General features: G+C 46.0%; 1 protein-coding gene across 1 annotated transcript in view; it reads left to right on the plus strand.

Moving 5' to 3' along the window:
* The first annotated feature begins 975 nt into the window (after window positions 1–975).
* The window catches only part of zfyve26 (zinc finger, FYVE domain containing 26), a 112,432-nt gene continuing 90,996 nt past the window's right edge, over window positions 976–22,411 (plus strand). The window contains exons 1-10 of the mRNA XM_038966934.1: window positions 976–1,065; window positions 7,056–7,359; window positions 7,475–7,634; window positions 7,816–8,031; window positions 8,132–8,447; window positions 10,992–11,116; window positions 11,365–11,529; window positions 12,393–12,481; window positions 12,662–12,813; window positions 21,206–21,445. Of these exons, the coding sequence (XP_038822862.1) occupies window positions 7,169–7,359; window positions 7,475–7,634; window positions 7,816–8,031; window positions 8,132–8,447; window positions 10,992–11,116; window positions 11,365–11,529; window positions 12,393–12,481; window positions 12,662–12,813; window positions 21,206–21,445 (1,654 nt within the window). The 5' untranslated portion in view covers window positions 976–1,065; window positions 7,056–7,168. The remainder of the gene's footprint in view (window positions 1,066–7,055; window positions 7,360–7,474; window positions 7,635–7,815; window positions 8,032–8,131; window positions 8,448–10,991; window positions 11,117–11,364; window positions 11,530–12,392; window positions 12,482–12,661; window positions 12,814–21,205; window positions 21,446–22,411) is intronic.

The following is a 22,411-nucleotide window of genomic DNA, read 5'->3' on the forward strand; positions in this document are numbered from 1 at the left end:
CGTAGAAGGCTTGACAGAAATGGTAGCAGAAGGTGAATGTTGAACTTTTGTTACACACATATCCAGTTAAGGCTGCGTACTATTTAGCGCAGGGGGATAGTAAACCCCCTAGTACGTTATGCACCACACAGAACTCACTGCAACTTCCTCTCCAACGCAATGCTGCAAGGCAAACGCAGCGTTCCATTGGAAATGAATGTACTTCTGGTGTACATAAAACGCAATGACACTGTCGGTATGATCGAGATGTCAGGTTGTCAACAATTGTTATCCCCGACGTGACCACGAGATCGAGCTCTAGGCCTACTCCATCTAGCCACAACGGTAGAAAAGTAAACAAACCATATGTGGCGTCAGATCATCAGTATCGTAGCACCGGCGGTAGACGTCATCGATTGTTCCTATTGAAATTCGAGACGGGCTATGCATATTCATGAGGTTAGCATATCACTCTCCATTCAATCACAGGCGGTTGACGTCAACACCCCTCATTGAATATTCAAGACAATATTCGAATACCGATATGTATCCACCAATCGAAAGAGAGGAATAGGCGGGAGCTTCGACAGACGGCTGTCCCGCTCTGTGGACAACGAATCCCATTGTTAGAGCGGAGACATAAGCATCTCGTCATTATATCCAGTATCTCTGGGGTGTATTCATTACGTCTTGCAACGGAAACCGTTAAACGTTTAAGAAGCAAACGGAAGCAAACAGAGCAAACGCAATGAAATGTGGATGGACCTAACTGAATTTGTCCAGTAGAAACTTTCGTTTCTGTTGAAAAATTATTTGCAACAATGACAAAACAATTCGGAACAATTCAGAACGTTTTGCAACAGGTGCAACGTTTTGCAACAGAATCGACGTAATGAATACACCCGTGGTATAGCCTATCTTGCGCGAAGGTCTCTTTCAACCTTTGAACTGCAAGCAAAATCAGCTGATTTCGTCACATGACATAGCTCTCTAGCTTGGTCACTGTGCGCCTAGCATAACAATTCGGAAGAGGGAAGAAATAACAGTGAAATATTATAAGAAGGAATACATTCACATCGATAAAAAGTAAGTCAATGTAAGTTAGTTGTTTACTGTGCATTGGTTTCTCTTGATCTAATCAGCATGATGTGTTTATGATTTAGTCGGTTAACTTACGTCTTTCATGAATCCAATGCCATTTCTTTTGACAGCTAACGTTAGCTAGCTGGCTATTATTTGGATGGTGCTTTTTTCTATGTCAGTAATGTTGTCTCATGATGATATAGGTCGCGTTTCTTTTAACAACACTCAAATAAGCACGAACCTTTATTATAAAAATATCTGCACTGAACAAAAGTATTTACGCAACATACAACAATTTCTAGGATTTTACTGAGTTACAGTTTATGTATGGAAATCAGTCAATTGAAATAAATTCATTAGTCCCTAATCTATGGATTTCACATGACTGGAAATACAGATATGCTATGTTGGTCACAGATAGCCGCGCAGATCAGAAAACCAGTCAGTATCAGGTGCATTGGAGGCTCCTCCTTAGTGAATTTTATAAAAATAAAATTGTAAAACATTAAAAAAGTTGACCTTTTTAGACAAAACTATACAAAATATATTCATCAAATAATTGATTAAACACTTTTTTTTGCACTAAAAGTCTACAGTAGCCTCAACAGCACTCTGTAGGGTAGCACCATGGTGTAGCCGGAGGACAGCTAGCTTCCGTCCTCCTCTGAGTCCATTGACTTCAGTACAAAACCTAGGAGGCTCATGGTTCTCACCCCCTTCAATTGACTTACACAGTAATTATGACAACTTCCGGAGGATGTCCTCCAACCTATCAGAGCTCTTGCAGCATGAACTGACATGTTGTCCACCCAATCAAAGGATCAGAGAATTAATATAGTACTGAAAGCATTCGCTACAGCTAGCTAGCACTGCAGTGCATAAAATGTGGTGAGTAGTTGACTCAAAGAGAGAGAAAAACAATAGTTGAACAGTTTTGAACAAATTAATTTCTTCCAAAATGAAGGAGAAGCAAGAAAGGGATAGAGAGAGATTGTCATTATTTCCCCCTAACTTTCACTTACTTAGCTAGCAAATGCAGCTAGCTAGTTTAGCGTATTCAAACACCTGCTCAAACAGAGGGATGCTACGTTAGCTAGCTGGCTATGACTAAACAACACAACACTGGAACACTTCCAAGACAAAGTAAGCTTTTGGTTTTTACAAATGTATTGCCACTGGGGCCCGCCAGTGTAAGTGCTAAACTGCTTTACTGACTTTACACTGTAATGTTACTGCATGATTGTAGCAGGTTTTACTAACACGTTAGTTCTATTAGCTATGTTGACTATGACGTTACTTTAGCTAATATGGGGACAACGATGTAGGCTGTGTAGCGGTTATGATATGGTTTGGTTTGGAAAGGTTTTTCCGCCTGGTCACATACATCTGGTGTGCATTGAAGTTGACAAGTGAAGGGAAAAGGTGAGAGGAAGAGAGTGAATAGATGTGAGAAAGAATACAACGTGGCTGCTAGAAAGTGAACTGTGTTTTTAGCGTGATCAGGGGTGTATTCATTCCGCCGATTCTGTTGATAGATGTTTCTTAAACGGAAGGAAACAGAATGAAATGAAATAAACATACCTGAGTTTGTCCAATAGAAACTCTTGTTTGCAACTGTTGGACTAATGATTACACCCTAGATCAGCTAGATGCAGGCAAGAGTGTTCAAGGCGGTATTGAATGTGTCACTGTCTGTCCATGTGTCACTGTCTGTCACCTCAAAATGTTAACTCGACCTGTGTGCACCTACGTTGTAAACTTTCATTCATAGTCTAGGTTGTAGCAACCTCATGATGGGTACAGGGAACATTCTAGAATCAGGTAGTAGCCTAAACCTTTCACTGTTACATTGAACTGGGTGAATGGAATATGAATGACAGTAACCTAAACCTTTCACTGTTACATTGAACTGGATGAATGGAATAAAGAATGACAGTCATCCAACATGCTGTAATAGAAATAAGGCCATGTACATGAAGAAAAAAAATGATTGTCCTCATCTTAAATGATACCGACTGCCACTAATCAGGTGTGACCACCATTTGCATCCACTTGGTGTGGAGTTGATCAGGCTGTTGATTGTGGAACGTTGTCCCGCTCCTCTCCAATGGCCGTGCCAACTTGCTGGTTATTGGCTGGAACTTGAAAACAAGCTGTCTGTACACATCAATCCAGAGCATCCCAAACATGCTCAACGGGTGACATGTCTGCTGATGGCTGAATGGCACGAAAATGGGCCTCAGCATCTTTTTTATTGGTATCTCTGTGCGTTCAAATGGACATCAATAAAATGTAATTGTGTTTGTTGTCCGTAGCTTATGCCTGCCCCATACCATAACCCCACCGCCACCATGGGGGCACTCTGTTCACAACGTTGACATCAGCAAACCGCTCGCCCACATGACGCCATACACATGGTCTGCGGTTGTGAGGCCGGTTGGACGCACTGATGATCTAAAATGACATTGGAGTTGGGTTATGGTAGATAAATTAACATAACATTCTCTGCCAACAGCTCTGGTGAACATTCCGGCAGTCAGCATGCCAACTGCACGCTTCCTCAAAACTTGAGACATCTGTGGCATTTGTGTTGTGTGACAACTGCATATTTGTGACCGACACGCTCGGTTTGGTCTTATGTAGCAAAATTTGAAATTGTGTTTTTTTCCCATTGGATAAAAGTAGAGACTCGGAGCTAGAAAATGGTATATCATACACTACAGTTGAGGAACAATGGGGAAAGTAATTCTGCTTTGAAAGTTGGTAAACTTGTAACCTCACTTTTGAGAGAATTGCTCTTGAATATTTTGGTACACCTACTGGAGAGCTCTTCTTTGTCTCCACCCATTCAGCATTGTTCACACCCTCTTAAGCTTTAGCTCCACCCATCTCTTTAAGGATTCACATGTGAGGCCATGTGCTAAACAGAGTGAGTACGGTAGTGTATTAAACAACCAAAGATTTCAAGAGTTAAGGCTGGTTTATACTACGGGTGTATTTCGTAAATTTAATCTGGAGTGCCAGAGTGCACTCTGGGCATTTGTAAATTCAGAGGGTTTCACTCTCGGAGCATTCAGAGCGTACACTGGACGCTCTGGCCAAGGAGTAGGGTTCACATGGCTCTCCTGTGGAGTAGGGTTCACATGGCTCTCCTGTGGAGTAGGGTTCACATGGCTCTCCTGTGGAGTAGGGTTCACATGGCTCTCCTGTGGAGTAGGGTTCACATGGCTCTCCTGTGGAGTAGGGTTCACATGGCTCTCCTGTGGAGTAGGGTTCACATGGCATAGGTCTGTTGACTTTACACATGAACCTTTTTGTAGCATTTCTGATGATGCTCGCGTCTTTTTAGCTAAATCTCATTCTGTCTAACTGGGCCAGCAACTCTGTTGCCCAGCAACTCAACAACACAAAGAGCTCACTGCCTGCACCAGCCCGTCTGTTGGTTTGCAAGCTGAGGTTAATCATTAAATGCATTAGGGCTGTCCCCGACAAAAAACTATCTTGGTAGACTGAGAGTCGTCCTGTTCTTTTGACCAATCGATTGGTCCAAATGTTTAACCTTATTTTCCCATATATAGACAGTGTTTGAATAAAACCAACTACATGCAGTGCGTTCGGAAATTATTCAGACCCCTTGACTTTTTCCACATTTTGTTACGTTACAGCCTTATTCTAAAAGGTATTAAATCGTTTTTTTACTCATCAATCTACACACAATACTCCATAATGACAAAGCAAAAACAGGTTTTTAGAAATCTTTGCTTAATGTATACAAGAAAATAAACTGAAATATCACATTTACATAAGTATTCAGACCCTTTACCTAGTACTTTGTTGATGCACGTTTGGCAGCAATTACAGCCTTGAGTCTTCTTGGGTATGACGCTACAAGCTTGGCACACCTGTATTTGGGGAGTTTCTCCTATTCTCTTCTCTGCAGATCCTCTCAAGCTCTGTCAGGTTGGATCGGGAGCATCACTCACAGCTATTCTCAGGTCTCTCCAGAGATGTTTGATCGGGTTCAAGTCCGGGCTCTGGCTGGGCTACTCAAGGACATTCAGAGACTTTTCCCGAAGCCCCTCCTGCGCTGTCTTGGCTGTGTGCTTAGGGTCGTTGTCCTGTTGGAAGGTGAACCTTGGCCCCAGTCTGAGAACCTGCTTCAGAGAGCTCAGGTTTTCATCAAGGATCTCACCGTTCTTTCCTCTGTTCATCTTTCCCTCGATCCTGACTAGTCTCCCAGTCCCTGCCACTGAAAAACATCCCCACAGCATGATGCTGCCACCACCATGCTTCACCGCAGGGATGGTGCCAAGTATCCTCCAGACGTGACGCTTGGCATTCAGGCCAAAGAGTTACATTTTCAGACCAGAGAATCTTGTTTTTCATGGTCTGAGAGTCTTTCGGTGCCTTTTGGCATACTCCAAGCGGGCTGTCATGTGCCTTTTACTGAGGAGTGGCTTCCGTCAGGCCACTCTACCATAAAGGCCTGATTGGTGGAGTGATGTAGAGATGGTTGTCCTTCTGGAAGATTCTCCCATCTCCACAGAGGAACTCTGGAGCTCTGTCAGAGTGAGCATTGGGTTCTTGGTGACCTCCATGAGCAAGGACCTTCTCCCTCAATTGCTCAGTTTGGCCGGGCGGCCAGCTCTAGGAAGAGTCTTGGTGGTTACAAACTTCTTCCATTTAAGAATGATGGAGGCCACTGTGTTCTTGGGGACCTTCAATGCTGAAGAAATGTCTTGGTACCCTTCCCCAGATCTGTGCCTTGACACAATCCTGTCTCTGAGCTCTACGGACAATTCCTTCGACCTCATGGCTTGGTTTTTGCTCTGACATGTACTGTCAACTGTGGGACCTTATATAGACAGGTGTGTGCCTTTTCCAAATCATGTCTAATCAATTGAATTTACCACAGGTGGACTCCCAAGTTGTAGAAGCATCTCAAGGATGATCAATGGAAACAGGATGCACCTGAGCTCAATTTCAAATCTCATAGCAAAGGGTCTGAATACTTACGTAAATAAGGTATTTCTGTTTTACATCTTTAATACTTTTGCAAAAATTTCTAAAAACATGTTTTCACTTTGTCATTATGGAGTATTGTGTGTTTTTTGATTAGGAAAAATAATACTTTAATCAATTTTAGATTAAGCCTGTAACATAACAAAATGTGGAAAAAGTCCAGGGGTCTGAATACTTTCTGAATTCACTGTGTGTGTTTTGATATAGGCCTATTGTAAATGTGTATTATTCTAGCGTCACCATCTTTATTGCAAAAATAAATACAAAATACACATCTTTGAGCTAAATGTTAATTTGACAGAGCTAATGAACTGTCCATTGATCCGCACAGGGCCATGTTTACAAAACAAGCTTATGTCAATATTACACAGGTAAGCTAACAGTTACATCAACCAGGAATTGTGTCAACAATTCCTCTAAGAGTATAAATTAGGCTGGTTTGAATCCTAAGAAACCTGCCTACATATTGTTCAGAGAACAATAGACCAACATAGCTACTGTAGTGCTGGAAAACCTTGGTAGAGCATGGGTGGAGCAGGTATCGTGACCAATTCCTTCAGACCAATGCCTACTGCTCACTTAAAACACCGTGTTTTGTTGTTTTTAATAGGGAATATGGTACCGGTCAAATGTAGCACAAAAGTCTGCACTAGATAGGGAGTAGATTGCCATTGGGGATACAGCCCTACTCTTCCTTATCAATCATGTTACAGTTTGGGATTTTAAATCATAATAATCCTATGGTCCTCTAGCAGAATGCTCAACTCTCTTTATATAAGAGAACAGAGTTGAGCGTTTCTCAGCTAGTTGGTCCTCTGTGCCTAGAACCTGCAACACCAAGGGTCCTGGGTTCAATTCCCGCTGGTGCCAGCCATATGGAAAAATGTATGCACGGATGACTGTAAGTCATTTTTTTTGATAAAAGCATCTCTTAGATGTTAACTGATTTATAATCCTGTATTTTCACCCAGCTCCTGGTTATTACTCCTCCACTGCCATGTCGTGAAAGACGGGGGGGTGTGAACCCTTGATCCTGAGGCGACCAGACTGTGATTTAAACCAGAGGAGGAGGAGACAGACAGACATGCACCCGTACGGCTGTGAGGCAGAGACATCCCTTCAGGAGCTGTTTGATTTCTTCACTCGGTGTCTGCAGAATGGCGAGTGGGAGCTGGCTGAAGCCTGCGTGTCTCAGCTGTGTGACGCTGGAGGAGAGGTGTCACAACGGCTACGGGACATCGTCAAGGCCATCATCACCTACCCTTACCTGCTAGAGTGAGTTAGGCTGCTTACCTGGAGGGGGGGGGGGGGGGGGGAGAAATTATGGTACATTATTATTGATTAGCCAATATAAATAGCTTATATAATTTATATTTTGTGTGTATTGTAGATGGGAGAGTGTGGGCAGCCCTCACAAACTGGCCTGGCTTTGGCTTCAAGTCCTGGAGAAATGGACCAAAGAAGAGGTTTCTGTTTCAGTCAGGAGAGAACTAGAGTTCCTACTGCTTCTAGAGGAGCTGGGAGACGAGGTGCCAGAGACCACGCTCAAGGTTTATACTTCTTATTTTATTAAAAATAGACAAGGACAACATTTTATATAGAGACCATAAAGTTAACTTCAACAATTACCGCTATTGATACAGAACCATAAGGTTAGGTGCAAGTTAATATTTTAGAGTAATTGGGAGGGGGGGGGAAGAGTTATTAGACAAATGTTCTTCTCGTCCCCAGGAGCTCCACCAGGCCTTCCTGACCACCCAGTCGGAGGAGAGAAAGGGACCAGGGGTTCCAAGGGTATCACCAGGGACGGGCGATGCTCAGAGTCCAGGGATAGAGACCTGTCTCGAAGCCTTGTTGGACCAGAAGAGACCCAGAGTGGCCCAGGCTCTGGTTAGCTTCCTGGAGGACCACCCCAGGAGTGTTAATACAGGGAACCACATCCTACAGGTAGCTTTTAATTGAAATTGTTTTACACCCATCCCCCCCCCCCCCCCCCCCCCCCCTCCCTCCCGGGTTTATATAAAATCTATTATTACTTCTATTAAAGGACACATTCATCAGTTACCTGATGGAGAGAGTGGAGCATCTTGGTCCAGGCTCAGAGAAGATGGAGGGCTGGGCGGAGGAGATGTGTGTGGTCCTAGCCCTGATGCCCCTGAGGTCGGAGCGAGGTGGAGGAGGCGGGGGCCAGCTGGAGGCCCTGTGTGAGGCCCTGTGGAGGGCCAGAGACGGGCCCCTGAGAGAGGAGAGGGTCCTGAGCTCCCTGCTACGGCCCCACTGCCACACCTTGCTCTCCCACTACTGCTCCACAGCCCTCAGGCTGCACAGAGACCGACTACTGAGAGAGACTCCCAGCACCCAGGGTGAGGATGGACTTTTACTTCCTTAACTTTACCTGAAACCTAAAAGGGGCAATCTGAAGTTCAGACAACAAGTGGTCACCCCACCATGTGGCAGAAGTAACTACTCTCAAATTCATAGACAAAGCTATAGACACGAGGACTGACCATCCATGAGATCAACAGTATAGTTACGACCATGTTTTGAAACTATAATGTGTTTCTTTACAATTGCGTTGTTTACAAACAGTGGATCGAAAAAAACTAACTTTATTGTCTCCCACGATGAAATCGATCTCCGTCCGTCCGTCCGTTAGTCACACGATATCTCAGATACGGCACTAGCCCCGTTTTTTTTTGTTTTTGACTAAACTTGGGTGAAAGACGCGTCTTTCCGTAGGTATCCGGGCATTTACAAAATTATACCGATTTGGCCTTAGCTATATTAATGAACTGAAACGTGTGAGGCACATCAGAGAGGATGACGAGAAGAGAGAGGGATAACTTGGCCCCTTGTTGTTTTCGCTCACCAAGCCAGGAGTTTATGTACGGAGGTCAATGACAGATTGTTGAATTCGGTTAATAAAAAATGTATAATGGTTAATTTACTCTAATGGAAGTTTAATCGTGTTTAGGTTGTTACGAGTGTACTGATAGATAGGTTACGTGACGTCCCCCGGCAACTTTGAGGAGAAAAAAAACACTTTTTATATCTGAGTTGTACCTGTTGTTCACACTGCCCTCTCATTGGCTAGAATGGTCCCACACGATCTTGCCTCCTGACTGCCTTCTCACCTGAGTACCGGTCTATTTAGCTGGCATTCATCTCCTTCTAACTCCATGCCATTTACCAAAGAGTCTTTTGGAACGTGACATGGACTGCGGTTAATACTCCCAACAAAGACACTCCCTCGTCCACTTACCCTCGCGTTGTGCCCTTGGGGGGGGAATCCCCGCGGCCTTGTCATCGGTCCACATGATTAGCCAAGCAAGGGAAGTTTGCAACGTAAGCCCCCTCAAGCCTTTGTTTTCTAATGGAGTTTGTCGAGTGTACAATTATGTTCACTTTCGGGGCCTGAAACGTCCCATAATTCAATCTGCTACGAAAAGTCAGCCAAATCGTAAAACAATCGAGTCAACATACGAATGTAATTAAGTTAGAATGACGGCACAAACACGTCTCGTAAAAAGTAATGATGTTTTTGTTTGGTTATCTTATGGAAATTGTAGAAATATAAATATATACTGTAGGAGAGGAGGAAGACTTGTTATGATGTGTTTCTATGCAATGTTGACAGTACAGCTGCTGTTAACGCTATATACTGTGTGTATATATATATATATATACACACCGTATATTGACCCCCTATGCTGTGTATTGAGCCCCTATATGCTGTGTATTGACCCCTATGCTGTGTATTGACCACATATGCTGTGTATTGAGCCCCTATACTGTGTATTGACCCCATATGCTGTATATTGACCCTATATGCTGTGTATTGACGCCATATGCTGTGTATTGAGCCCCTATACTGTGTATTGACCCCATATGCTGTATATTGACCCTATATGCTGTGTATTGACGCCATATGCTGTGTATTGACCCCCTATGCTGTGTATTGAGCCCCTATGCTGTGTATTGACCCCCTATGCTGTGTATTGACCCCCTATGCTGTGTATTGACCCCCTATGCTGTGTATTGACCCTATATGCTGTGTATTGACCCCATATGCTGTATATTGACCCTATATGCTGTGTATTGACGCCATATGCTGTGTATTGAGCCCCTATACTGTGTATTGACCCCATATGCTGTATATTGACCCTATATGCTGTGTATTGATGCCATATGCTGTGTATTGACCCCCTATGCTGTGTATTGACCCCCTATGCTGTGTATTGAGCCCCTATGCTGTGTATTGACCCCCTATGCTGTGTATTGACCCCCTATGCTGTGTATTGACCCCCTATGCTGTGTATTGACCCCCTATGCTGTGTATTGACCCCCTATGCTGTGTATTGACCCCCTATGCTGTGTATTGACCCCATATGCTGTGTATTGACCCTATATGCTGTGTATTGACCCCATATGCTGTGTATTGACCCCCTATGCTGTGTATTGACCCCCTATGCTGTGTATTGACCCCCTATGCTGTGTATTGACCCCCTATGCTGTGTATTGACCCCCTATGCTGTGTATTGAGCCCCTATATGCTGTGTATTGACCCCATATGCTGTGTATTGACCACATATGCTGTGTATTGAGCCCCTATACTGTGTATTGACCCCATATGCTGTATATGGTCAATCCTCTGGCCTAGTTGTTGAGACGCCCCTACCCGAGGGAAGAACAAAGCACAACCATGGTTTTTGCCATATCTCTACGGTCTCCCATTTTTTTTTTTATGAAATCGATGGTTGTGTCAAAATATTTTGACCTAACAATTTGCGCGGTTAAAACATGGTTGTGTATTGTTGTACCTCGGGTAGGGGTATCAACAACGTGGAGGTCATGCCACCACTAGCCTTCTTTCTTTTAACCTTTTTTCCCTCCTCCCTTCATCCCAGTGGATCTTCCTGAAGCGGAGAAGTTACTGCTGGGCTTGTGTTGCCACGGGGACCGGCCTTCCGTCTGGAAAACCATTTACTTTGAGTGTCTTAGCAGCGGCAAGCACTTCCTTGAACAGGTCCTGGTGAGTGTAATAGTGTGTAACATCAACACAGGTACTGTAACTATTGGCATCCTGATATCAACAGGTACTATATGAGATGAGTTCCTTGCATATAAGGCACCTTTTTTGTTTTTGCTCTATCTTAAATGGCACACTATTCCCTATATAGTGTACTCGGGCTCTGGTCAAATGTTGTGTACTATATAGGGATTAGGGTGCCATTTTGTGACACTGCCTCAGTCATAACCCTACTTTTCTCCATTCCTCAGGTGACTGCTCTGGACCTGGTGAAGAGGGAGGAGTTCTGTAGGCTAGAGGACCTGCTGAAGGGGGAGTTCCAGCCTCTGTCTCGCCTCCTGCTCCTCCTGGGGTGGACCCAGTGCCAAAGCCTGCTCTCAGCTCAGACCCTGCTACGCCTCTTACACCATGACCAGGTTAGGCCTCCTACCCCACGGCCAGGTTAGGCCTCCTACACCACGACCAGGTTAGGGCCCCTACCCCACGGCCAGGTTAGGCCTCCTACCCCACGGCCAGGTTAGGCCTCCTACCCCACGACCAGGTTAGGCCTCCTACCCCACGACCAGGTTAGGCCTCCTACCCCACGACCAGGTTAGGCCTCCTACCCCACGGCCAGGTTAGGCCTCCTACCCCACGACCAGGCTAGGCCTCCTACCCCACGACCAGGCTAGGCCTCCTACCCCACGACCAGGCTAGGCCTCCTACCCCACGACCAGGTTAGGCCTCCTACCCCACGACCAGGCTAGGCCTCCTACCCCACGACCAGGTTAGGCCTCCTACCCCACGGCCAGGTTAGGCCTCCTACCCCACGGCCAGGTTAGGCCTCCTACCCCACGGCCAGGTTAGGCCTCCTACCCCACGGCCAGGTTAGGCCTCCTACCCCACGGCCAGGTTAGGCCTCCTACCCCACGGCCAGGTTAGGCCTCCTACCCCACGGCCAGGTTAGGCCTCCTACCCCACGGCCAGGCTAGGCCTCCTACCCCACGGCCAGGTTAGGCCTCCTACCCCACGGCCAGGTTAGGCCTCCTACCCCACGGCCAGGTTAGGCCTCCTACCCCACGGCCAGGTTAGGCCTCCTACCCCACGGCCAGGTTAGGCCTCCTACCCCACGGCCAGGTTAGGTCGTTAACACAACATTTTGTGTTTTCTTATTGCACAAGTCCAGGGTACCATAGTCTGTTCCTGTTTCAGTCCATTTTCTTCCGTTTGGTACCCAATGAACACAACCCAGACTGCCCATATGTCTATAACATGATCCTCCTGCCTGTCCTGTTCTCAGGCGCTGGCCAACGACTCAGTTCTGAGAGAGTTTGCCAACGGTCTGTCTTCTCAGTTGAGAGTGTTGGAGTGGTGTGTTGAGAGCAACCCGTGAGTATAGCAGTAGTTTTGTATAGTTCATATTAAAACACGATTAGTTTGCTTGTACTTGAGGTGGGCATGTGTATAACGTAGGATTCATGTTCCTTTTATAAATGTGCCATCTTCTGTGTGTGGTGTGTGGTGTGTGTGTGTGTGTGTGTGTGTGTGTGTGTGTGTGTGTGTGTGTAGAGGGATCCCCAAGGACGCGTTGCTTGGCCAGCTGCACACACTGGACAATCACTCAGCCCTGTACGTCCTTCACTGTCTCACCCCTCTGGCCCAGAATGAGGAACACATGGTACTGGACCTGCTGAATACACAGCCCAAACCCACCGGAGCAGGTCAGTGTTACACGCAGTCTTCTTGTTTTCTCTCTCTCTCTCTCTCTCTCTCTCTGTCTCTGTCTCTGTCTCTGTCTCTCTCTCTCTCTGTCTCTCTCTCTCTCTCTCTCAATTCAATTCAATTCAATTGACTTTATTGACATGGCAAGTTCATTATTACTTACATTGTCAAAGTATACATATCGAAAAATAAAAATCTAATATATATGTATATATATACAAAATATATATATATTTATATATAAATAAATGGTGGAACCAACAGTAATAATAATAGTAGTAGTGTACATGGGATTACCATTAACAGCAACTACAACAACAATATTAATCAGAACAACAATAAATTAAATCAATGGTAGTAGACCAGTGTCAACATGACTTGAGAAGACATATGACCTGGTATGAAAGACAAAACAAAACTAAGCTAAATGGGAAATATTATCAACATTACTTTGCATTTTTCACTGGCTGTCCCTCAGGTTGTGGCAGGAGGACACATATTTGGCTGCCAAAACTGCACATTTTGGCTTTTCACCCAATAAATATTTGATTTTTTCTTCATCTTTTATAGTTTCAAATTCTTTGTATTGAGTTATAATTTTGGGAAAGAAATATGCTCTTAGGTCTGAGTATTTGTCACAGTGTAGTAGGAAATGCACCTCTGTCTCTACCTCTCCCCTGGAGCAGAGTGAGCACAGCCTGTCCTCTCTGGGCAGCCAGGTTTGTCTGTGACGACCGGTCTCTATAGCCAGACTGTGCTCACTGAGTCTGTACCTAGTCAATGTTTTCCTCAGTTTTCTATCAGTCACAGTGGTCAGATAGTCTGCCACCATGTACTGTCTGTTTAGAGCCAAATAGCATTGAAGTTTACTTTGATTTTTTGTGGTGTCTTTCCAATAGGTGATATATTTTTATTTTTGTTTTGTGATGATTTGGTTGGGCCAGATTTTCTGAGGGCTGTCCCGAGGCTCTATGGGGTTGGTTTGGGTTGGTGAACTGAGCCTCAGAACTAGCTGGCTGAGGGGACTCTTCTCTGGTTTCATCTCTTGACATTGTAGAGCTGTGTGATGGAATGTTTTGGGGTCACTTGTTTTTAGATGGTTGTAATATTTGATGGCTCTTTTTTCTATTCGAATGAGGAGGGGGTATTGGCCCAATTCTGCCCTACATGCGTTATTTGGAGTTTTTCTTTGTACTTGCAATACAGTCTTGCAAAACTCTGCATGCAATATTTCAATTGGATGTTTGTCCCATTTGGTAAATTCATTATTAGAGAGTGGACCCCATACTTCACTGCCATATAGAGCAATTGGTTCTATAACTGATTGAAAAATTTTGAGCCAGATTCTAATTGGAATTTCAATTTTGATGTTCCTTTTAATGGCATAGAATGCTCTTCTTGCTTTGTCTCTCAGCTCATTCACAGCCATGTGAAAGCTACCTGTGTTGCTGATATTTAGTCCTAGATATGTGTAGTTTTTGGTGTGTTCTAATAGAACTGTGTCCAAATAGAATTTATATTTGTCATCCTTATTTCCCGACCTTTTTTGGAATATCATTATATTTGTTTTTTTTAGGTTAACGGTCAGAGCCCAGGTCTGACAGAACCTGTGAAGACGATCTAGGTGCTGCTGTAACCCCTCTTTAGTGGGAGACAGCAGCACCAGGTCATCTGCGTACAGCAGACACTTGATTTCAGTGTTGTGTAGGGTGATACCAGGTGCTGCCGATTCTTCTAATATTTTTGCCAATTCATTAATGTAGATGTTAAATAATGTTGGACTTATTGGGCAGCCCTGTTTCACTCCACGCCCCTGAGAGAAGAAGTCTGTTTGCTTGTTGCCAATTTTAACCGCACATTTGTTTTTAGTGTACATTGATTTAATAAAATCATATGTTTTCCCTCCAATACCACTTTCTATTAGTTTATAAAAAAGACCTTCGTGCCAAATTGAATCAAATGCTTTCTTGAAATCTACAAAACACGAGTAGATTTTGCCTTTGTTTTGGTTAACTTGTTTATCAATTAGAGTGTGGAGGGTGTAAATGTGGTCTGTTGTACGATAATTTTTTAGAAATCCAATCTGGCTTCTGCTCAGGACGTTGTGTTCGTCAAGGAAATGATGTAGTCTGCTATTTATAATACTGCAGAGAATTTTCCCCAAGTTGCTGTTAACGCAAATTCCTCTAATTATTTGGGTCAAATTTGTCTCCATTTTTATAGATTGGTGTGATCAATCCCTGGTTCCAAATATCGGGGAAAATACCTGCAGTGAGGATAATGTTGAAGAGTTTGAGTATAGCCAATTTGAATTTGTGGTCTGTATATTTGATCATTTCATTTAAAATACCATCAGCACCACAGGCCTTTTTGGGTTGGAGATTGCATAGTTTTTCCAATAATTCTTCTTCTGTAATTGGGGTATCCACAGGATTCTGATAGTCTTTGACTGCTAATTCAAGGATTTGTAATTTTTCTTGTATATCTTTTTGTTCTGGGCTCTTTGTTATATTGCTGTAGAGGTTTGCAAAGTGATTTCTCCACATATCCCCATTTTGGATAGCCAATTCCTCATGATGAGGTTTGTTTAATTTATTCCAATTCTCCCAGAAGTGGTTTGATTCTATGGATTCCTCAATTCCATCCAGCTGATTTCTAATGTGCTGTTCCTTTTTTGTTCTTAGGGTGCGTTTGTATTGCTTCAGTGTTTCTCCATATTGAAGGCGTATATTTTTGTTGTCTGGTTCTCTGTGTTTTTGATTAGATATATTTCTCAATGACTTTCTTAGATTTTTGCAATCCTTATCAAACCATTTTTCATTATCTGTTATTTTTGGTTTGCTCTTATGCTTCTTTAGATTAGCCAAGGAGGCTAATTTGTCAAATATAAAGTTTATGTTCCTAACGGCCAAATTTACACCTTCATTGCTGAAGGAGAATGTTAAGGCTAAAAAGTTGTCCAGGAGAGATTGTATTTTTTGGCTACTAATTGCTTTTTGGTAGATGTCTGTACTGTTTGCACTCCATCTATAGGCTTGTTTAGTACCATGTAATTTATTGGGCCGTGATGCTTCATGGTTGGGTTCTGCTCTTCTCAGATACACTGTGATTTTACTGTGGTCTGAGAGAGGTGTTAGTGGGCTGACTGTGAAGGCTCTGAGAGACTCTGGGTTTAGGTCGGTGAGGAAGTAGTCTACAGTGCTGCTGCCAAGAGATGAGCTGTAGGTGTACCTACCAAAAGAGTCTCCTCTCAGCCTGCCATTGACTATGTACAGACCCAGTGTTCGACAGAGCCTCAGGAGCTGTACTCCGTTTTTGTTTTTCACTTTGTCATAGTTGTTTCTGTGGGGGTATGTGGGGAGGGAAAGGTTATTGCTTCCTGGTAGGTGTTTATCCCCATGACTGTTAATAGTGTCTTGTTCTTCTGCTGTTCTAGCATTCAGGTCTCCACAGACCAGTACGTTGCCTTGGGCCTGAAAGTGACTAATCTCCCCCTCTAGAATGGAGAAACTCTCTTCATTGAAGTAGGGTGACTCTGAGGGGGGAATGTATGTGGCACAGAGGAAGACGTTTTTATCTGTCAAGATAGCCTCCTTGTTGATTTTTAACCAGATAAAGAATTCTCCTGTTTTGATCAATTCGATTGAATTAATTAGTTCAGATTTATACCATATTAGCATTCCCCCTGAGTCTCTGCCCTGTTTGATTCCTTTTAATTTAGTGGATGGTATGATTATCTCCCTATAACCTAGTGGACAGCCAGTGGAAACATCACCTCTGCACCATGTTTCCTGTAGTACTGCAATATCAACATCATCAATTTCTTTCATGAAGTCTGGGTTTCTGCTCTTTAGCCCAAAAGCAGAGGACTTCAATCCTTGTAAATTCCAACATGCAACGTAAAAAGACTTCATAACTTTTTTTTTTTCTTTTCTTTTCTTTACCTTTCAAAATGAGACAAACACTCACAATCCAAGAAGAACCATTAAAATAGGACTTTTCAATTAAAGTAAACTCTTATTTTGCAAATGTGATTTGTTTATAATTTAAGATAGAATTTGTGTCATGCCACTTGGGTGGATGTAGTGTGAGAATGGTGGAGTTCATGTGCTCATCTTACCATGACCCTCGGCCCATCACATGTGAGCATAGTAGACTCAGCATTTGTTTGATGTCACTCATTTGGTTGGTGGGGGCTGGGCCAGTTGCTCCTCTCACAGCCTGTGCGTAGCTCTGCCTGCTGGGCTGTGGCTCCTCCAGGTGTGGGTCTGCGGTGGGGGGCAGGGGGGTGGGAGGCCTCGTCTGGGTGGCTCTGAAGCTGGGCTGGGGTGGTCTGTGCTGCGCTGGCTGTGGTGGGCATTGAGGTTGGTGGTGCTGTGGTCGTGGCTGGGGGGTCCAGGGTGCTGGTCCGGGGTGTTGTCTCGGTGATCTCGGCGGGGTGGAGATTGCTCCGCTGTTCCTGGGTGGAGAGGTCGGGCTGCGGTTTAAAGCGACGTCCTTGAGAGTCTTGGCAAGGATGGGGACTGTCTCCCTGTACAGGTGAACATGGTCATAGAGACAGTCCAGATCGAGGGTGGGATGGTGGGCCAGGTGTACATTGGGTCGCAGGGCACAGTCCCGGGATAGGCTGGCGTTTATTCTTTGGATTGTGGCAGGGTGGAAGTCCCTCCTCTGTAGAAGGGTTGACACTATGATTCTTGTGTTGGGGAAGATTGCGGAGGCCTTCTCAATCACTCCCCGTAGTGAAGTCGCCACCCTCTCCTGCTGAGCACGCAGGTCGTTGCTTCCGGTATGTATGATTATGTGGCTTGGCGACCCGAGATGGGCCTTATCAAGCAGCTCCATGGCACTCTGCGTTGTTGGGCACCACACCTTTCTCGTTTTGTGTCTAGGGAAAAGTTTCTTCTCCTGAACATACTTCCCATTTGAGTCCATTAACAGGACGATGTCAGCCAGTGTTTCTTCTGGACTGGGGGGGGCAGAGTGGGGGCTGGTGGGTGTTGGAGCTGGGGTGTGGCTGGTCTGTGTCGGTGCCACTGTCAGTGGGAGGCTGTTCTGTGGGTTGGGGAGGAGGGGTGCAGCAGGCAGGGCTGGGGAAGTCTGGCTGGTTGAGCTGGGCTCCTCTGCTGTGTGAGGGCAGGTCATAGGGTGGTGATCTATCTGCTCCTGCAGCCTGTCCTCTGCTCTCTTTCTCTCCTGCAGCTCCTCTCTTAGTGCGGTCAGCTCCTTATTGCTGCTCTGCCTGTCTTTTTGGAGCTCTCTCACCTCCTTTGTTAGATCAGCCAGCTCTCTCTTGAGTCCGTCTCTCTCTTGCTGAACCTCTTTCAGCTGTGTTGCAAGGCTGCTGTCCTGCTCTGTCCTCACCTTGGTTAGGAGCTCCTCTAAGGTGTGGTTGTCTGGTTGCTGTTTGCTCACGCTCTCCCTGAGCAGGACCACCTCCCCCTCCAGTTTGGTGAACTCATCCCTCATGGCAGCCATGGTGGTGAGGAGGGCCTGAGCCTGCTCTGCACTGAGGGGGTTGCTCTCCTCCTGGGGCGTGTCCTCCACTGTGGTGGGAAGAGAGGTGCTGGATGTGCCTTTGTGGGTGGGGAGGGTAGGGGTGAGGGTGGAGTTTGTGTTGTGGGAGGGCATGTCACTGGTGGTGTCCTTCTCTCTCTCCGCTCTCTCCTTAATGGTCTGAAAGTCTGTTTCAAACAGCCTAATGTTACCTTGCACCATGACAGTTCCAGTCTTGTAGAGGTTGATTGTTATCATGGTGCTGTCAGGGTCGTCTGTCTCTTTGATTTTCAGCTTCCACCCATTACAGATTCCCTCTTTCTTTATGGATGGGTAGTGAGAGCAGACTGCTGAGCGCCATGCATTTGGCTGGTCAGTGAGGAAGATGAGATTACTCACGTCACCGTTTTTGTAGAGGTCTGCAAAAAGGGTTTCTGGCCTCTCCTCTAGTAGTTTCTGTTTAAAAGCTTTCCTCATTGTGTCATTTTTGGCCTTTTTTGGGTAGAGAATGGATTCTGCGCTGAGGGGGAGTGGGGACATGGTGTCTGTGCGCTCTGCTACTACCGCTACTGCTGCGCTGTTCTGCTGCCCCGTTGCCATGGCAACCGATTTGTTCGTCTGCTGTTCGCGCTACTTTAGTTCAAAAAACAGCAAAAAGAGTGAAAAATCCTCACACAAAAAACTGAAGATATGTTTACAGTTAGTCCGTGCTCCTTTTTGGTTTACTCACTCAGTTTGGTCGTTTGATGTAGTTGTATTAACTGTCCTTGCTAGGTTTGTTCTAGCTCGTTTCTTCTGGCTAGCTTGTTAGTCTGCTGGCTAGGTCTTTGTTGTGTAGCTAGCTAGCTAGACTCAAAACTTCTTAACTTGAGGCGCAAAGTTACTTTTTTTTCTATTCTGAATGTATAGAGTTGTTGTTCATCACTTCTTGTCTGGAATTCTTCTTCGATTAGAGTGTTTATCTCATTCTAAAAACCAAAAAAAATCAAATATATCAGGAGCTCATGTTGAGCATGACTCTCTCTCTCTCTCACTCTCTCTCTATCTATCTCTCTCTCTTTCAATCTCTCTCTCTCTCTGAATCTCTTTCTGAATCTCTCTCTCTCGCTCTGAATCTCTCTCTCTCTCTCTCTCTCTCTGAATCTATCTCTCTCTCTCACGCTCTCTCTCTCTCTGTCTCTGTCTCTGTCTCTCTCTCTCTCTGTCTCTCTCTCTCTCTCTCTCTCTCTCTCTCTCTCTCTCTCTCTCTGTCTCTCTCTCTGTCTCTGTCTCTCTCTCTCTCTCTCTCTGTCTCTGTCTCTGTCTCTCTCTCTCTCTGTCTCTGTCTCTCTCTCTCTGTCTCTCTGTCTCTCTCTCTCTGTCTCTCTCTCTCTGTCTCTCTCTCTGTCTCTCTCTCTCTGTCTCTGTCTCTCTCTGTCTCTGTCTCTCTCTGTCTCTCTCTGTCTCTGTCTCTGTCTCTGTCTCTGTCTCTCTCTCTCTGTCTGTCTCTCTCTCTCTCTCTGTCTCTGTCTCTGTCTCTCTCTGTCTCTGTCTCTGTCTCTCTCTCTGTCTCTCTCTCTGTCTCTCTCTCTGTCTCTCTCTCTGTCTCTCTCTCTGTCTCTCTCTCTGTCTCTCTCTCTGTCTCTGTTGTCTCTTGCTGTGAGATGTAACACCACTCTTCCACCAAGGCACCTGCAAGTTCCCGGACATTTCTGGGGGGGAATGGCCCTAGCCCTCACCCTCCGATCCAACAAGTCCCAGACGTGCTCAATGGGATTGAGATCCCGTCTCTTCTCTGGCCATGGCAGAACACGGACATTCCTGTCTTGCAGGAAATCACGCACAGAACGAGCAGTATGGCTGGTGGCATTGTCATGCTGGAGGGTCATGTCAGGATGAGCCTGCAGGAAGGGTACCACATGAGGGAGGAGGATGTCTTCCCTGTAACGCACAGCGTTGAGATTGTCTGTAATGACAACAAGCTCAGTCCGATGATGCTGTGACACACCGCCCCAGAACATGACAGACCCTCCACCTCCAAATCGATCCCGCTCCAGAGTACAGGCCTCGGTGTAACGCTCATTCCTTCGACGATAAACGCGAATCCGACCAGCACCCCTGGTGAGACAAAACCGCGACTCGTCAGTGAAGAGCACTTTTTGCCAGTCCTGTCTGGTCCAGCAACGGTGGGTTTGTGCCCATAGGCGACGTTGTTGCCGGTGATGTCTGGTGAGGACCTGCCTTACAACAGGCCTACAAGCCCTCAGTCCAGCCTCTCTCAGCCTATTGCAGACAGTCTGAGCACTGATGGAGGGATTGTGCGTTCCTGGTGTAACTCGGGCAGTTGTTGTTGCCATCCTGTACCTGTCCCGCAGGTGTGATGTTCGGATGTACCGATCCTGTGCAGGTGTTGTTACACGTAGTCTGCCACTGCGAGGACGATCAGCTGTCCATCCTGTCTCCCTGTAGCGCTGCCTTAGGCGTCTCACAGTACGGACATTGCAATTTATTGCCCTGGCCACATCTGCAGTCCTCATGCCTCCTTGCAGCATGCCTAAGGCATGTTCACGCAGATAAGCAGGGACCCTGGGCATCTTTCTTTTGGTGTTTTTCAGAGTCAGTAGAAAGGCCTCTTTAGTGTCCTAAATTTTGATAACTGTGACCTTAATTGCCTACCGTCTGTAAGATGTTAGTGTCTTAACGACCGTTCCACAGGTGCATATTCATTAATTGTTCATGGTTCATTGAACAAGCATGGGAAACAGTGTTTAAACCCTTTAGAATGAAGATCTGTGAAGTTATTTGGATTTTTACGAATTATCTTTGAAAAGACAGGCTCCTGAAAAAGGGACGTTTCTTTTTTTGCTGAGTTATATATATATAAACATCTCCTTTTTCTCTCTTTCTCCAATGTAGATGAGCTCGGTGTGGTGGTAGACGGCCCCAGTCCTATGGTCCAGAGGAACCTGGTTCTGTACAGGGGGTTCTGCGCTATGAAGTACGCCCTGTACGCCATGTGTATCACCGCTCACAAGTACAGTGGCTGCTCCGACTGTGGCACCACGCAGTGCACACACCAGCACCAGGCCACACCTGAGCACCAGGCCACACCTGAGGCTGAGAAGGACCAGAGCCAAGCCTCAACCCAGCTCCAAGGTACTTTACTGCAGTCAAGCCTCAACCCCCCCCCCCCCCCCCCCTCCAAGGTACTTTACTGCAGTCAAGCCTCAACCCCCCCCACCCAAGGTACTTTACTACAGTCAAGCCTCAACCAACCAGGTACTTTACTGCAGTCAAGCCTCAACCCCCCCCCCCCCCCCCCCCTTCCAAGGTACTTTACTACAGTCAAGCCTCAACCAACCCCCCCCCCCCCCCCCTTCCAAGGTACTTTACTGCAGTCAAGCCTCAACCCCCCCCCCCCCCCCAGGTACTTTACTGCAGCCAGGCCTCAACCCCCCCACTCAAGGTACTTTACTACAGTCAAGCCTCAACCCCCCCCACTCAAGGTACTTTACTACAGTCAAGCCTCAACCCCCCAGGTACTTTACTGCAGTCAAGCCTCAACCCCCCCCCCCCAGGTACTTTACTGCAGTCAGGCCTCAACCCCCCCCCAGGTACTTTACTGCAGTCAGGCCTCAACCCCCCCCCAGGTACTTTACTGCAGTCAGGCCTCAACCCCCCCCCCAGGTACTTTACTGCAGTCAAGCCTCAACCCCCCCCCCAGGTACTTTACTGCAGTCAGGCCTCAACCCCCCCCCCCAGGTACTTTACTGCAGTCAAGCCTCAACCCCCCCCCAGGTACTTTACTGCAGTCAAGCCTCAACCCCCCCCCCAGGTACTTTACTGCAGTCAAGCCCCCCCCCCCCCCCCCCCCCCCCAGGTACTTTACTGCAGCCAGGCCTCAACCCCCCCCCCCCAGGTACTTTACTGCAGTCAAGCCTCAACCCCCCCCTTCCCCCCAGGTACTTTACTGCAGTCAAGCCTCAACCCCCCCCAGGTACTTTACTGCAGTCAAGCCTCAACCCCCCCCCCAGGTACTTTACTGCAGTCAAGCCTCAACCCCCCCCAGGTACTTTACTGCAGTCAGGCCTCAACCCCCCCCCAGGTACTTTACTGCAGTCA

The sequence above is a fragment of the Salvelinus namaycush genome, chromosome 28, assembly GCF_016432855.1.
Source record: "Salvelinus namaycush isolate Seneca chromosome 28, SaNama_1.0, whole genome shotgun sequence".
Lineage (NCBI taxonomy): Eukaryota > Metazoa > Chordata > Actinopteri > Salmoniformes > Salmonidae > Salvelinus > Salvelinus namaycush.